Here is a 17,962-nt window from a genome sequence, read left to right as displayed (position 1 = left end):
GTCTTCATGCATCCAATCACAGTGGCTGCTCTGTCTAAGACATGAAACGTCTTTGGTCGCTTGAACACTGGGGTAATGGGTTTGACTCCCACTCGAGGCATTAATGTTTGCATTTATTCTGTGTTTATGTGTAGGTAGCGGCCTTGCAACAGACTGATCACTGTTCCAAGGAGACCTACTGACTGTCTAAGATTAAGGAACTGAAGTGAAACAGAAGTGTTTCATGGATTCCTTATGCTCCAAGTGGGAGCAACAGGAATAAAGATAAATTGACAGACAGACCTTAATACAAATATAGTCATGTTACAGAAACCAGGAACATAGATATTTATACTAGGCCGAGGACTTTACTCTTTGTACCTGCAAACTAGAGCAAGGAATATTTTATAACAGTTCTGTACTGTAACCAAAATATTTCATAGAACTTTATACCACATAAAACATGTATAATTTTATTGGGGACATGAATACCACTGCAGTTTATCTCAGTCCGCAGTATAACAAGGTGCGGTATATCAAAGGTCCGCTGCATAATTAGAGTGAGGATTAAGTTGAGGTCAGTAATGGGAACTACCATATACAGTGTTATCTTGTATTTGCTATTTATAGCCTCTTAGGAAGAGGGACATTGATACATTACTTTGAATGAGCAGCATCCTGAAGCAACTTACGTTGCATATATTACTGGTAATTATTATGTTGGTCAGTCACTAATAAGAACTGTAGTGTATTATATTTTGTCTTGTTTGTTTTCAGAGTCTGAGGAAGAGGGACATGGATACAACACCTTGAATGACAAGTATCATGAAGCAGCTTATGATGCCTACGTTACTGGCCTTTGTTTTATTACAATGGCCAATCACTTAGGTAACTCGCTGTCATCAGCATGGCATCTATACATGTGTGAATCATCGTAACCTTGTTTTGGAATATCTATTGTAAAAGAAAATCAGTTGAACAGTTTCTTTTATATGTAGGAAATAAAAGGTGTGTTATTGTTTCTGCCTCCTCTTGCAATTTTCTCTTCACTTGAGAACACTCTGTGCCTTCACCATTTATTCTTCCTGTGCCTAAGGTGGTTGTTACATTGTTTTATTCTGTAATGTAATATGACAGCATAATGAAAGCCATTAATCTCGGGTTTTCTATACTGGAGCTGCTACTTTTCCATTCAAGTAGCTCTTCACTTATCCTCACGAGGCTGAGTGAACCCTATTCCGGGCCCACTACTAATCAGAAAATCTGGTAGTGCTGGGAATCAAACCTGAACCTCTGGATCCGTGGTCAGAAGCACTGACCACTAGACCAGAAATGTTCTATGACAAATTTTAGAATTCTGTATTTGTATAATTGTGTTGTGAAGAAAGGTGTAAGGTGAACAATAAAATACTTTTTCATTCCAAGATATCATGTTTTTAGAATGTTCATGTTCCATCTTCTGGGTTCTGACAGAATGTAGCATGGAAAGAGGGTTCCAGTACTTCAGAACACCGTGCCATCAAAAACTTTTTTTAATATACATGGCTTTTGAACCCAGAGAAAACCTAAAGATTTGTTTCTAATATAGAAAACCAGGCTTAGTGTGTAAGGAAGTGATTTTTGAGTCCAGCAAACATCTCTTTTCATTAAAAAAATGTAATAGATAATCATGTTGAAGGGTCACGAAGTTTTTATCCTGTTTTGGAGTATATTGTCATCTGTAGACCTTGAATAAACTCTGGTTCCTGATATCCTATGGTTGAAACATTTTATGTCTTTTTCAGCATGAGCAGTGAAATGTTATTTAATACAGCTACATCATGTTTTTTGTTCAAGAGCTGTTTTCATAAAGTGTACTGTCTTTAGTCATGAAACTTGTGCATACAGACATGTTTGTATACATGAATATACAACTAAGATGGTTGCTATATATTTTTCAGTTAAGTAAGACTATGTAAAACTTCAACATTTTCTGCATAGTTTTCATAACTACCATTAAGAGAAGCTCTTAAAAATTTAATGTTTTATTTTACAGGCTCCCTGCAGAACCCGAAAGTGTATCCAGTACTCTCTTCATCGCCCCTTCTTAATCCATATTTGAACAAGTAAGACATTTTGATATGTTCAGTTTTACTTCAAGTAATAATGAGGTATAGCATTTCATACCACTGTGACAATAACCACATTATTATGTCAAGGAAATTATAGCCAAGGACAGGGCATTTACTTATGTACAAACTGACAGATTGGATATGTGAAACTGAATGTCTGTGTTTCCAAGCTTTTCTCTTCCATTCCAGAGTTTGGTGGTCTGAAAGTAAGTGGAGAAGGAGTGATGTTTATGTTGATGTCTCGCCACCAATATGAAGGGCAGAATTGTGACATAAAGATAGCTAATAGTTTCTTTGACAATATGGCAATGTACAAATATTTTGGAGTTACACAGAACAAAACTGCATTCATGAAGAATTAGGAAGGGTTTAAATGTGGAGAGTGCTTCTTACCACTCAATTTAGAATCTGTTTGTAACATGTGTGCTGTCTAAGAGGATACAAATGAAAATAGAAGACCAGATTTTTGGTTACCGCTATGTATGGGTCTTGATATCTCGCATTAAGAGTAGAACATGGACTGAGGATGTTTGAGAATAGGGCACTGAGGACTCATCAGATATTATTACAAAGATCAAGTCCAGGTGGATGAAATGGGCTGGGCAAGGCATGTAGCACACTTGAGAGAGAAGTGAATATAAAGTTTTGGAAGGAAAGAGACTGATGGAAACACCTAAATGTAGGTGGGGGGATAATATTGAAGTGGGTCTTAAAGGAACAGGATAGAAAGGTGTGGATCAGATTCGTATGGATCATAATAGGGACCAGTGATGGGCTGTTGTTTGAACATAGTAATGAACCTGCAGGTACCAAAAAATGCTGGATATTTCTTGAGTAGCTCAGCAACTGCTAGCTTCTCAAGCTTAGTTAATTGGTTGTTCGGACACTAGTTTATCAAGCTCTGATATCCTTTTCTTCCTCTTTTATGTAATATAGTCATGCTGCCACAAAATTCAAGTATTAAGAATTTAAAAATAGACATGTATATGTATATATATATTTTTAATTTAAAAATTAAAAATAGTATAGTGTAAAATGAGAATTATTATAAAAGATAAGGGGTTTTCAGGGTTGGGGATTGTACTTGGTAAACACCACAAACAGGATGCAGTATGTATTCTGAATTGGACTAATGTAAATTGGAGTGGAGTAAGTCATTGCTATTAAGTTTGAAGTAATTTTGCATGAGTCAGATAGAAATATATTTTTATTTGCACAAATTTATATATATATATATACTGTTTATACCTGATATTCAGGATGATAACCAGCTAAATTGTATAAACATGGTTTTAATTCTTAAATATGTTTTCTTTTGGCCGTAGGTTGTTTCTTGTAAGAGTGCAGGATTCCCCTTACATCAATCTTGTTGGTAAAGATCGTAAGTATGTAGTCTGCATTGGTTCATCATTGCTGTGCTACTGAAAAATCAACATTAACATTTAATACATGTATATCTTTCATTGTTTCAGCTATAGTATCCCGTGATCATGTTTTCTTTGTCAGCTTTCCAAAAGAGTGGAAAACTTATGACCTTACACAGCTTTTCAGCCCCTTTGGTAAGTTGGATTAATTTCTTTGAAAATTGTAATAATATGCTATCTTGTGACTTAAAGTTCATTAAAAGAAGGTGGTATTAAGGATTTACAAAATACATAAAAATGCTTATTTTAAGGGGTGCTCCTTTCAAAAAATGGTTAGTGTACATAATTTCATCTCCTTTGTTCTTATTACCTGTACAAAGGGCTCCCATTGCACAATTCAGCATAGTCCAATCATAAGTACCAATACTGAAAAAATGCAGGTTTCAGGAAGCGCTTCCAAATAACCATTTTTCTTGAGAATGAAGGAGAGGTGTCAGTAGGGAGACTGTTGATAGCATATCCACCTACCCATAGAATTAGTACCATGTTGTGGAAACCTCAATTAAGATTTAAAATTTCCCCTCATTTAACATTAAATTTGAGTGATCCCAAGTCAATAATCTAAGCCATAAATTACCTCCACTTAAAAATTCTCCAGTTTGATGTTCAGATCTACTTTTCCTCAGAGAAAACGTACATTGTGGTTTCAGTGTATGTTCAGTCAACTTCTGTGGTGCTCTGTTGGCACACAGTGTTACCATAATCTCATGTTGCATCATTATAATATAATTATGTAGAGAGGTACCACCATAGTGCAGCACTAAGTTTAAAAAAAGATAATATAATTATGTAGAGAGGTACCACCATAGTGCAGCACTAAGATTAAAAAAAAAGATAATATAATTATGTAGAGCGGTACCACCATAGTGCAGCACTAAGTTTAAAAAAAGAAATTAATGTACATACAGCAGTACTCGAATGTAATCTTTGAAATGGTTATTACAGAGAGATGAAAGTAAGAAACAGTTTAATACTCTCAGCATCTTTAGAAGTTGCGTGAACTGGGAAGTTAAAAATGTTCTTATAGTTACAATTTTTTGTGCTGGAAACCAACTGCTTATTACGCATTATCCTTTATGCATGAAAGTCTTTTTCCTCGATTTATTGCATGCTTTCAATGCATGAAGTTAAAAAAGTTGAACCAACTTGTCCATATGCAGTATTACTGGGTGGTTCTAGGTATGGCCAATCACCTAATATTTTGTAAGTACAAATGAATGCATCTTGTTTGGAAACAGCAATGTTTACCTTTGTAACACAGAAAGCTTCTAGTTCTGTAAGTTTACTGTGAAATGGGTCGCCTTTCCTTTTATCAATGATTTCTGAACTGGTTTTGGAATATTCTTGGGGGTAAAGGGTGGCCGGCGCATAGGACTGACAACCTTGCTACCATCTATGAGCCAATTGTCTACAAACTGTGGGAACCTCAACATCTCACAACCCTGTGGGCTTCCAAAGCCTATTACAGAGATATCTTTACTTTTTATACTTTTACTTGTAATATTTGAACTGGTACTGCTGCATGGGAATATATGCTACATTATCCTGGTCAGTGTCATTTTTACATATACATAATATTAATTGGAGGTACCAGTGATTTTTCTTAACATAAAGAAGTTTTTGTTATAAGACATTCTCATTCATGCAAGTAGTACAGTATTCTTTTAAAAGTCAGGAAGTGAATTTGAAAATTAATTTATATGAAATAAATAAATAGCAGGGGAGTCCCATGGATTTAGTCTCTGTATAGTCAGATCTTATATCAATTCCCTCATGTCCACAAAACAACCACCTTCATGCAGTGGAGAGAATTGTGATTGTTTTGCATGTGGACAGAACTGGCCCCCAAATAGCCCCAATTTAAACCCATGTGATTACTTTCTCTGGGGATTCCTTAAGGAAAAGTTTTTTTGGAAAAGCCAGAAACAGTAATGGAATTGAGAGCACTAACTATTCAGGTCTGCAGCGAGATACCTGAGGGCACATGTAATTGAGTAATCAACAGCATCACAGTTGATGTTGAAGAAGTTGCCAGATGTAATGGTGGTCATATCCGTGCAGTGGTCTTCCTTTTTGTATGTTAATTTCTAGTATTGTAATTGAAATAAATATTTTATTAATAGATCAAATGCTGAATCATTTCATGTGCCATCCTGTATGATCACTGCTTCTTCCCAATTATGCTTTGGTTCTTGTCTTCCAGGAACAGAAAGAATGGGCATATCAGAAGCAGACATTGCTAGCTTATTCTGTTTATATTTCTCTAATGTGCATTTTGAGTTTCATATCTCTGCTTTCACACTTCACCAATATAACATCACAAATTTCAAAAGACAACACATTGGCAAAAACTAGATTGAATTCTTGACAGCAAATCAGAAACAGCTGAGGGAAAGTGTGATTAAATAAATGAGGAGGAAGATGACATGACAGAATTAGCTGCCCTCTTCCTGCCACCTTCTCCTTGTTGACTTCTTGCTTGACTTACTCTTTGATCCTGAAGATGGAGGCAATATGTCCTCTAAAATGTTTATGAACTTCTGCTGTACTACAGAGTGAATGATCTGAAGAAGACAGTTCTGCCAATTCCCAATATGTTGTGTGTCTCAAATATGCCAGAAACAGTGAATAATGTCCAGTATAATTAAATTAGTTAGCTGAAAAAGGGAATGGGTTCAGTGGCTCAAACACATATGTTCCCGGTTCCAGTGAACTTATTCACTGGCAATGTAGTGTATAAACATCACAAATTTTTAATGGAAAATAATTAGCATGCTGTCCTTGAATACTGTCTTTTCAACATGACTATTTTGCATCAGAAAGTTGAGGTTCAGTTCTGTAATGTCACAGTTTTTGGGTGGTTTTCAGCTGCTTGTAGATTGTGTGACAGCTTTGGACATTACATGTGAATTATTTGCAGGTGGTGTGTTCATTGCATGGCTCAGCAACACATCTGCATATGTTGCTCTTTACCATCGTGACCAAGCTTCGCTTGTCCTGAAAACCCTGACACAGAGTGACACATATATTGTGATGACATATGCAGCACATCAGCAACTTCAGGATGAAAGGGCTGTGTGCAAGTGTGCTCACAGTAGTGGAAAGTCCATGTGTTCATCTTGTATAAGGAAGAGGACTGTTACCAAACAGCTGGTCCCATCCTCCCCCACAACCACCAGTGTCAGAAAGCGGCGATCGATGGAAGCTCTTCAAGAAGAGCCAGAAGTCCAGACATCAACACTGAAGCGCAAAAGAAGTTCAAGTTTTGGAGAGTAAGTAGTAGTACATCTTTATAGATGAATGAAAAATTGTCACATAAGTAGATATTGAACTGCATAGATTCTCCCATTTGAGTTATACAAAAGATTATGGTATGTGCCATATGACCTTGATTTCACTTCTAGTTTCTGCAGAGTAAATAGTAAGGATAATGTTTGTTGAGTAGACTTGTGGTTCACTGGATCTAGACTCTCTGTTGGAGAACTGGGATGAATCAACATGGGCATGCACCAAGAAATTGAACTTCATAGTACAGTAGAGCTCTCTCTTTTTGCAAGGGACCAAGCAGTTTAAACTTAAGTGAGAAAACATCTTGACGGAATGGACTTCAGAATGTTTCCAAAGTTAATTTTCCCCCCTGTAGAAAAACTAATGGTTTTAATGAGTATGGATGTCTAATTTAGAGCATGGATTGTTTATTGATAGAATCAGACTCAGACTATAAATTTATTTACATACTATACTGTTTTGCCAAAAGTTAGTCTTTCCATATGTGTTCTAATTGCAAAACCTTAATTTGCACATTATATTACACTCTGACAGTTTTAGACTGAATAAAATTGTTAAAAATCACATACCAAATGCATAGGCTTTCAAGTATACATTACATGTTCTTACTATCTTTGTTTAAAATAAGAATCTGTTCTGATTTTTCAAATATGGCAAGCATGATTTGTTTTACTTCTGGTCTGAAAATACTTCTTCAGTGTCCAAAGATTTTTGACGGTTGAGTCTGTCTCATGAAAAAAACTGCTAAGAAAGCAGAGGAAAGAACGTCATCACCCTACTCACTCGTCAGATGTGAATGTCACACTTATCTTTTCTGTAACATATTCCCAAGTGCATGGACTTCTTCTGTGTTATCTTCTTCCAGCTGGTTTGATCTGTCACAGAATCATGCCATCCCAGACAATTTTACATAGTTCTCCTGAATGTTGGCATTCTGTGATGTTGCCAACAGGAATGTGACATCAAACAGTAATATTTTATAGCTCTCTTTGGTGGCTGTGATTTTTGTTAGGAACATATATTCTAGCTGCCTCTCATATCCTACTTTTAAAGCCCTGGTTATTCTATGATCCTCTAGCTCCAGAACTGACATAGTGTCGGTTGGCAGAAATTTCACTTATGTACACTTAATGAACACCGCCTCAGGGCTGTGCTGTACACTAATCTGCAGAAAGTAGTATTTTCTGGTTTGTGGTAGCCGTTCTTCTTTTCTAGCTTGTCAGTAGCTCCAAGAAGAGCACACAGGTCATCCATATGCCACCATTATTTCTGGATGTACCTTGCAGTGACTTCACATGCTTCAGGCACCTGGGCTTCTCTGACCTCTTGATTTCCATCCATATTTGTGCATACAAGAACATTAATTCTATCTTAAGTTTTCTTGTGCATACAAGAACATTAATTCTGTCTTAAGTTTTCTTCCTTTCATTATTGTTTTCATCTTGAAGTATGTTTTGTCCAGGATACTTGTGTTGGAAAACCCATTCTGCTGCATTAAATACATCCTTCATGTTGTATTCATCCAGGAAGGATGGTTTCTGGTTCGTGTTCCTTAACATTTCTGGTCTGCCCATTCATGGTCCTGTAGCTGAACCGTATACGTTTTTTAAATGAGTCGGTTCATCTGTTTTATGCAAATTCAGTATTTTAAGGCCAGTCAGCTGTCTAGCTCAACACATAGCCTCTAATTAGCATATTTAATGCCTGTTTCTGCCTAAACCATTCTAGGAATACTTTTATTACAGGTTTTGATGCTGTTAATATCTAGACTGTATAGTGTTGAATGATGGGATTGATGAATCCAAAGGATTTGGAGGGAAATGGTCATGGACTGGTATAGGAGATGAGTCTTAGACAAAAGTAGCTTAAATTCCAGTGTAATGAATATCTGCACTTAGCATGTCTTAAATGAAGTCAGAAACAATGTAAGCGATCAGTTAGAGTCCTAAATTTTAACGTGGGCATATTTTTTTATTTTATCACTTTTTTTTGGCTACGTTTGTCATTTATGTCACTCATTAAAACTTTTGGGAGTGAATACTCTATGAATTGAACTGGACAAAAACATATTGAATTTAAATTAATTTTTATGCAAAGTAATAAATCACATTTTAATATAAGTAAAGTGGCTGTTTATTATATTTATGCAAACTATGAATTTAATTTTATCCTTTGAATTATTGAAGTACTCTTTGAGAAGAATTAAACTTGACAACGCTCTAGTTTTCCATTAGCTGCCTTGCACAGTTCAGTGGTCCCACATGAGTGGTCCAGCACCACAACTGGAGCTTTAGTTTACAAGTTGTAGGTTAATCGTAGCTACATTTCTCTTTGTTACATTGTTTTTTTTTGCCCATGAGGATGCCAAAAGCAGAAGAATAGCGAGTAAAAGTACATATGAGAAAAGACTCCTTCAACAGAAAACTCGCAGTAGTTTCTGCTTTGCTTCTTTATAACTGTTTCCAACGTTGCCGCACTGCCACAGTGAATAGCTTGCAAATCGAGTCACAGTCAAAGTTTCAATACATTTTTAATTTCTCCTGACAGTATAGTGAATGTAAATGTAATTTTTTCAACATTAGTCCTAAAGGCTGAAATTGTAAGTGTAAAATTTTTTAAACTCATGGTACCATTTTTACATGTTTTTCATCTACTATAATGTGTGAGGTGACGAACTTCCATAAGATCACGTACAAATTTAGTGAAAATTAAAAGTGCAATAACAATGGGTTAATGAATTGAGTCCATAATTATTCAGAGATTTCAGAATAAAGGAATTTTCTGTCTGGATCACCAGTTACACATTGTTGAAATAAGAGTTTGTTGTTAGTTAATAGGCATATGCGAAAATAACTTTTTTTTAGTCTGAGATGTGTTCAAGATGAGGATTTGAAAGAATTCTGAGAACTGAAAAAAGAATGAGAATTTTCTCTACCAGACTGATGTTTTCAATGTAATACTTTGTAACGGTAACCACTTTCATTGAGCTACTATATTTACCCAAATGGAAGATGATTCTGAAGGTAAGATGACCCCACACTAAGGAACATGTCTCCACAGACAAAATAATTTTATGAATTAATTTCAGTCTTACTACAAGTGTCAGGGAAAAATCATGACATAAAGATACATAACAGATGCTTTGAAAATGTGGCACAGTTCAGATATTTGTGAACGACAGTAACAAATCAAAACCTGATTCAGGAGGAAATTAAGAGGAGATTGAACTCGGGTAATGCTTGCTACCATTCAGTCCAGAACGTTTTGTCTTCTCATCTGCTATCCAAAAACATAAAAATTAGAATACACAAAACTAAAATTTTGTCTGTGGTTCTGTATGGGTGTGAAACTTTGTCTCTGACATTAAGGGAGGAGTATAGACTGAGGGTGTTTGATAACAGGTTGTTGAGGAGTATATTTGGACTGAAGAGAGATGAAGTGAGAGGAGGTTGGAGAAAACTGCATAATGAGGAGCATCATAACTTGTACTCTTCTCCAAGTATAATTAGAATGATCAAGTCAAGGAGGATGAGGTGGGCAGGGCATGTAGCATGGATGGGAGAGACGAAGAATGCATATAGGATATTGGTGGGAAAACCAGAAAGAAAGGAGACCACTGGGAAGACCAAGGCGTAGGTGGGTGGACAATATTAGAATGGATCTTAGAGAGATAGAATGGGATGGTATGGATTGGATTGATCTGGTTCAGGATATTGACCAGTGGAGGGCTCTTGTGAACATGGTAATGAACCTTCTGGTTCCATAAAATGCTGGGAAGTTCTTGAGTAACCGCAGAATTGGTGGCTCCTCAAGAAGGACTCAGCTCCATGAGTAAGTAAGTACTACAAGTGTGTGAAATGAAATAAATATTAGGAAATGTGTAATACAGGGAATTTATTGAGGTAGTTTCCTTCTTTAAGTTGCCAGCCTTTGAGCTTCACTGTCTTCACAATTCCACATTCTGTGTCACATTCACTGCTTACACTCTCCATGTCCACAGCTAACATTCCCAACAACTTCTTATCCTCCTAGCCACTTCATTAGATATACAGTACTTTTTAAATAATTTGACTATCACTTCTGGAGAGATCTGTTATCATGGTCTTGATCCACTCAGCCTCTTTATTGTCCCAGTTTTGTTGGAACATGGTCTCCTACCAACAGCCATCTGGAAGACAGTTGTTTCCAACGATCCTTAAAAGGCATACTCATTAGAATGTAATGTATAGTTACGATGATGTGTGGCCACACCATCAGTATTCAGTGCCTGAATTGCACATCTAACCTCCAGTGTTATATGGGCCAGTTAACTTTCATGCACTAATTGCACCCAAGACTTCACCTTTTAATCATGCATTAGCACTTCCATGAGCAGCATGAGAATTTTCTGTTCTAGACTGTGTTAATTATATGCTTATGTAACCATGCATTGTTGGAACAAAATGTAAGTTCTGGGTCGAGAAGTTGCTTGAATCTTGATTCCTGAAACCATCTGTTGTATTGAATTCTTTCTTTGCAATCTGGAATTAAGAGATTATGCACGACAGTGGTTTTGTAAAGCCGTAACTTAAATAGCTTTGGACTAACATGAGCTGTGCTTTTTGCCAACAAACACTGAAGAGCCAGAATATGTAACAACTTGACCTCCTAATTGAGTACTGATGTCACCGAATTTTTCTTCAATCAGTACCTCTTTTGAAGATTGTAGTGAAGACTACCATTAAGCTACTTAAATAATGCAGGATCATGCATGAAAAGTTGGTAGTCAGCTCTTCCCTGAATTCAATTCTTTTATGGAACCTGAAAGTTCATTTCCATGTTCAGAAAGCCCACCATTGAACCCTATCCTGAGCCAGTCCAGCCCAGTTCAACCCTTCAGTTCTTATTTCTCGAAGATAAATTGTAATGTTATTTTACAGTCTTCATTTCGGTATCCATGTGGTCTCTTCACTTGAGGTTTTCCTACCAGAACTTTATAATCTTTTCTCATCCCCCCCCCCCAATGCATGTTACATTTCCACTTGTCTTGGCCTTAATTTAATTATGTTATCAAGTGAAGTAATGAAAATTATGAAAGTAATTTTAGTGTCCTTTTTCTGGAGCACTTTATTGCTCCATCTGCCCTTCCAGATATTTTGTTTAGCTCTTTGTTCTCAATCACTATTTGTTTAGATGAAAAGAAAAAGTTTTATACCTATGCAAAAGCTCATGATATTACATATCTGACAGCAACATCCACACCAATTTGGATTTGTAGTCACAGTTTTATATTCTCTTATTTTATGCTTTTCAAACATAGTACTGTTCTTTCAGAATTTGTGATAGCAGTTGTGTTTGGAAGGTGGTGATAGTGGTGTGTGCTGTGGTTCTGCCGTGGTATCTGCTGGACTGGTGACTGCAGGAGTTACATTCACTACAAAGTCGCTTTAACTAACAGCTATGTTGGGTGTTGACTGTGGACCTAGTGGGATGTTTGCAGTTATTGAAGTTGCAACATAAAGGGTGTGGTCATAATTTTAGTTTGGTGTTATCCATGGTTGTGGTAATTGTGGTGAGATTTAGAAAAATCATTAATGTGTCAGTGATGGTTGATGTATTCAATTTTATTGATATACGTTATTCTTAGGTACTTCGGAATTTTAACTGTGAGAATGAGGGCACACAAAGAAAACTGGCAACTGCAGCTTCCAAGAAGTTTGTCAGAATGAGTTGAACATATGGAATTGAATTGAGCAGGGAAAACTGGAGAAATGGCAACGTGTTTGCAATGCAACTTGTGAAGACTGTGAAACCCAACTCCCAGGCAACTGAGCGAGCCAGTTTTGTTACAGTTTCTGTGCAGCGTAGTTTTCTAGTTTCAGCTGTTGTAATGTGCTTCGGTGATTCACTTGCTTCCTTAGATGGCACAAAAGGTTTATGAAGCTGATAATTTTGTTTTTGTGCAGTTAGTTGAGTATGTGCCTGGTGTATACGTGGTGTGTTCAAAAAGTATCGAGCCTTCGTTTTTCCAACGTAAACCAATGAAGCGCGGAAGGCTCCCTTCGGTGGAGATGTGGAGGGGGACATTCATGCGCAGTCATGAATTTTTTCCCGCCCGCAGAAAGCGTCGGTCACTGGCAGTTGGCCTATGAGTGAGGACGTGTAGTGAGCGCTCGTCGGATTCCAATAAGTTGTAAAATGTCGGAACAACATGAGCAGCGATATTGCATCACATTTTGCCAAAAGCTTGGCGATACCCAAGTGGAAACCATTCGCAAGATTCAACAGGCTTTTGGGGATGATGTCATGAGCAGCTCACGGATAAAGGACTGGTACAAGCGCTTCAAAGATGGCCACACATCAGTGGACAGCAGACCATGTTCAGGCAGGCCCTCAACAAGCCGAAATGAGAATGTCATTGAGCAAGTGCGGACTTTGGTTATGGAGGACCGTCGTATCACAGTCCAAGAACTTGCAAACGAGATAGGGGTAAGCACTGGATCGGTACATTCAGTTTTGACTGAGGATTTAGGCATGAGGAGAGTGTCCGCGAAATTTGTACCGAAACTGCTCATCCGATTCAGACTTTCGTCGCCAAACACAACATCCCTGTGGTTCGTCAGGCTCCCTACTCCCCTGACATGGCTCCGTGTGACTTTTGGCTATTTCCCAAGCTGAAAATGCCGCTGAAATGAACCCGAGTTGAGTCAAGAGAAGACATCATGCGGAATGCAACGGCCCAGCTGATCACCATTCCAAAAGATGCGTTCCAGAAGTGTTTCCAACAATGGCGGAAGCGCTGGGAGAAGTGTGTGCATTACCAAGGTGACTACTTTGAAAGGGGATTAGGGTTTTGTGCCTCCAAATCAATAAATTTATTTCTGCCGACCAAAGGTTCGATACTTTTTGAACACACTACGTATGACAAATGCCACCAAGACTTTGGTAGATGGGACTTGACTTCGGAAAGAATTTCTGATGAGATGGAGTCTGGTGTGTCTGCATGTGTGTTATAATTAGAACCTAAATAGGGTCCAAATAGAGAATAGGTATGTTAAAGCAGTGCAAACAAAATAATATAATATGGCCCACACTGTGTTATTCAAGTCAGCAATTAGGTTAGTCTTCATCCTCTACAATTATCAGTTGATTTAAATTAATATAACTCCTCTGAGGTGGAATTTCACCTGTTGGGGTTAAGAAATAGCCAGCTGATTTCACAGGTGCTGTGCCCTTTATAATCTTTGCCATCTATCTTCATCTTAAAAATGTGATGGCCTAATTGATTTGAGCAGCTTATCCCCTCTTTACTGCCTTAGAAAAGGGAGGATGCTGCATTCGTCCCTGATTCATATGTTGCGTTCCCACTGCCCCTCGGGAGTAGACTGGTATATCCAAGCTTCGATCTTATGAAGTGATAGCCAGAAAATCTCAAAGGTAAGAAAACAAAGAAATATTTAATACAACAAATAATAATCATGGAACAGATCAGTAAAAGTAACTCAGTACTTACAAGGCAATATTCATACTGTAACGTTACAACTAGTGAGATGTACAAACAAATGATATAAATCTTAAACTCAGAGTGCATTATAATTTAGAAACTTGAATTTCTGACCAGCTGGTCTCAAATCGTACAAGTTAACTCTTAAATTGATCAACATGGGCACTCCAACCCAACCAGAATACATATATCCTAACAAAAAAAATACAAGCATACGATGATTTCAAAATCAAATCTGCCAAAAATGAGTCAATTAAAACCCCAGCCAAGTGACAATATACCAACTCAGAGAAACCCACTATTTGCGACAGCCATCATGAATAGGGGGATATTAGCCCCCAGCAGCTGGCATGAGGAACCAAACAAATTTGATATGCAGAAAACCTAAACAGTATTTCACTACCTCCCTTACTGACTGCTGGTAACGGACTAGGCAGGGTTCTTCGTTGCCGTCTCTAGACCAAGCTGCAGAGAATGCTAGAACAGCTGGAGGGGGGGGGCATTCTAGAATTTAGAAGAACTGGAGGAATGGTAGAAAGAGGGAGGATAGGAAGAGAGGCTGCTAAACTGAGCCATGAGTAAACATGGCTCAGATTTACGTGGATATGTGGATTGAACCTTTGCTGTTTGGCAAGTTCCAGATCAAGATATCTTTCTGCAATGTTTCCATCTTCATTTATTCTGTGGTGGCATTAACAGGGTTGTAACATTCATATTTCAGATATAGTGTCTGCTATTATGCCAGAAATTTTACTCTTTCTCCTCATAAACTGAAAGCTTAATGCCATGAAACTGCTTCCCATAGCCAGATACCAGAAAACAGAAACAGTACATCAGAATCACAGCCACACTTGCTTAAGCAGAATGATCGTATCTTTCTTTATTGTAAATGCATGCAGTAAGACAACTAAAATTCATGAGTCTTAAATTCTGCCTAGATTTTTAAAGCTTGGATTGGTGAAACAATTGGTGCTATGTGTAATTTGGTTTAAATCATCTCAATTGTTTCACACTGGATGTTTGTCAAACCTGTTTTTTCTTCTTTCGAGCCATGGCTTTTAAAGAGAGGTGGAAGCATATAAGAACGGTATTCGTCCACCATTTGCATGATAAGACACTTTCTTGGTTGTCTGCTACTCTAAAGCATTTGTACTGTCTTCATGATGCAGTGGAGAAAACAAAGAAGACACTGATGAATAAAGTTCTAAATGAAAACTTGCTGGAAAATATGACCCCATTGGACAGCCCTACCATGGTACAACAAGCTTCTTGTCAGAGCAACCTAGATAATTGTAGCAGCAGTTACATGGCAAGCGACATTGGCTAGCAGCCTTGGATCCAGTTGATATGTGTTTCGTGAACTACATCAAGCAAAAACACAGTTGAAAACTGCAGATGCAGATGGCAAGCAACATTGGCTAGCAGCCTTGGATCCAGTTGATACGTGTTTCATGAACTACGTGAAGCAAAAATAGTTGAAAACTGCAGATGTAGATGGCAAGCAACATTGGCTAGCAGCCTTGGATCCGGTTGATACGTGTTTCATGAACTACATGAAGCAAAAACAGTTGAAAACTCCAGACCCAGATGAATTTTTGCACAGTCTACTCTCACTCATGAAATTAAGTGCCTGCTAAGCAGAAACATACATTTAAAATGGGAGTTCTGAATTTAATGGATGAGAGATAAGAAGATACAGGAAGTGACCAGTGATCTTCCACAGGACTGAGTGAAACATCCACTGTTTATCGTATGACATTTCTTCAAGAAGTACAGGATAACTCCTAGTCATTGTTAACTTATTGGGAAATGGATTAGCATAAATTGGAAACATCGACCAACATTTAATTGGTACAGGTGACAGAAAATGATTGTAACTAACAATGTAAAAACGAAACGTCTAACAGTGGTGTGGTATTTGTTTAGATATCTGCAGAATATATATAGCAGTACAAAGAGTAATCGGTAGTTTTTCTTCTGCTCACATAGCTGTACAAAAATGTCTTTTTCTTTTTGAACCTGAGGTCCTACAAGATACACTAATAAGGACACACTTTTGATGCTTATGTGGTAAAATGATTTGAACAGTTCTGGATCCTGGTTAAGTTCCTTTGGAACAATATAAGCACATGAGTTTAAATTATCATGAAAGAACAGATGCAGCCAGTGTTTTCCTCTGTCCTCTCTTCTTATGCCATCTCAAATGCCACTATATAATGACATGATCAGTATTATTATCTGGCACTGCAGAAAAGAAATGCACAAAATTAAGAATTGTGGTTGTGTATTAAGTCAGATGAATGCACCCACTTGGGATGATGTGAGAAGCTAATCAGACATAAGTTTCCTCAGTGTGTGCCTGCTAATCTGGAAACCAATTGCCTGCTTGACATTGGTGATGTTTCTTGGAAGCAGCAGTTGTGTTATAGTTGCCTAGTTCTTTGATGTGCCCCCACCCTAACATGTTACTTTATTACAGGTGAGGTGTACAGAATCTGCTGAAAATATTCAAATATAAGGGAATTCCCAGATATTGCTTTCTACTTTTGTGCACATGGTATGTTGTAACAATATTGCTGTAGGCTTCTGTTTGTAATATGCCTAGTGTTAATGTTGACTGAGCTACTCGTAATCCTTGTTTGAGGGTTTTCGTGGTTTTCCTGAGTCTTCTCAGGCAAATTCCAGAATGGTACCTGGTGTTGGAAGTGTACAGTAGAATTAAAAAAATAAATTTTAGATGTACTGCAGTAACACGTCAGTGATGACCAGTGTTTTTTTTTCTTATTTCAAATCACTAGACACCGATTGCTGAATTGTCCTGTTATCCTTTGTAACCACCTAAGATTAGTGCTCATATTCTGTTGGAAGTTGCTGTGTAAACTTGATTTTGGTTTGTATGGTCCACTGTAACCCTTATTTTATCTTAAGCTGAAATTGTGTTATTTTGCTACGGAGGTTCATCATGCCAGAAATTAGTGCATATCTTAAAGTACTGACCTCAACTTTTGAAATATTTTTCTGTGTTGTATACACTTAATTAAATTCAGTGAAAAAATGATTGGGGTTGAAAACGGTTGATTTCATCTAATTCATAAGTATCTTCAGGTGAATTATCCACGTTTAAAGAGGTTGGATAATGCTGTAATGTTTGTAGTGGGGGGTCTGTATCAAATGCTCCAACCATAGTTTGCTAGGCAGCATTTTGGTAAGCACCACCTGAGAGCCGGAAGATCAGTGAACAAACAGAAGTCCATTTGCTAGGCAGCGGCTCACGACAACACATTCTCATGTCAAAAAAGATTAGCAAAGGTTTCCGTGGATACAAGGAATCTTGGGATCTCCAGGCATTTCTGCTACAATGGATACAGGAGACCAGTAACTCCTATTTGGTCTTGCATAACCTATGAAAGAGAGTTCATTTGTGAACTCAGTTCATTCGTAATAGAATTCAGAAGGTAGTTCAGTAGTTGAATATTCAGCTGTGAAGTGTTAACCAGGTAAGATTTGTTACTGAGCAACAACTAGCAGGCAGACATTGAAGACTTTATTTTGTGTGCTATAGTTACAGTGTTACAATTCAGCAGATAAGTTTTTATGTGTTTCTCTGTATTCACTCTGTCATTCGGCATTTAACTTTGTTTGGGTACATTATTACAATTATCTTTTAATCGCTTCCA

General features: G+C 37.4%; 1 protein-coding gene across 3 annotated transcripts in view; it reads left to right on the top strand.

Annotated features, from left to right (window-relative positions):
- The window catches only part of LOC111868759 (poly(A)-specific ribonuclease PARN), a 46,600-nt gene that overhangs the window by 19,092 nt on the left and 9,546 nt on the right, over positions 1–17,962 (top strand). For 2 of the 3 annotated variants that reach the window (XM_023859701.2, XM_023859700.2), the window contains exons 7-11: positions 757–867; positions 2,015–2,084; positions 3,416–3,471; positions 3,563–3,649; positions 6,435–6,786. In XM_023859701.2, the coding sequence (XP_023715469.1) occupies positions 757–867; positions 2,015–2,084; positions 3,416–3,471; positions 3,563–3,649; positions 6,435–6,786 (676 nt within the window). Of the gene's footprint in view, positions 1–756; positions 868–2,014; positions 2,085–3,415; positions 3,472–3,562; positions 3,650–6,434; positions 6,787–12,115; positions 13,195–17,962 lie in introns of those variants that run through there. The other variant, XM_023859702.2, reaches the window with a different exon arrangement.

The sequence above is a fragment of the Cryptotermes secundus genome, unplaced genomic scaffold, assembly GCF_002891405.2.
Source record: "Cryptotermes secundus unplaced genomic scaffold, Csec_1.0 scaffold174, whole genome shotgun sequence".
Lineage (NCBI taxonomy): Eukaryota > Metazoa > Arthropoda > Insecta > Blattodea > Kalotermitidae > Cryptotermes > Cryptotermes secundus.
The sequence above is the reverse complement of the archived record's forward strand: the minus strand, read 5'-3'. Positions and strand labels throughout refer to the sequence as shown.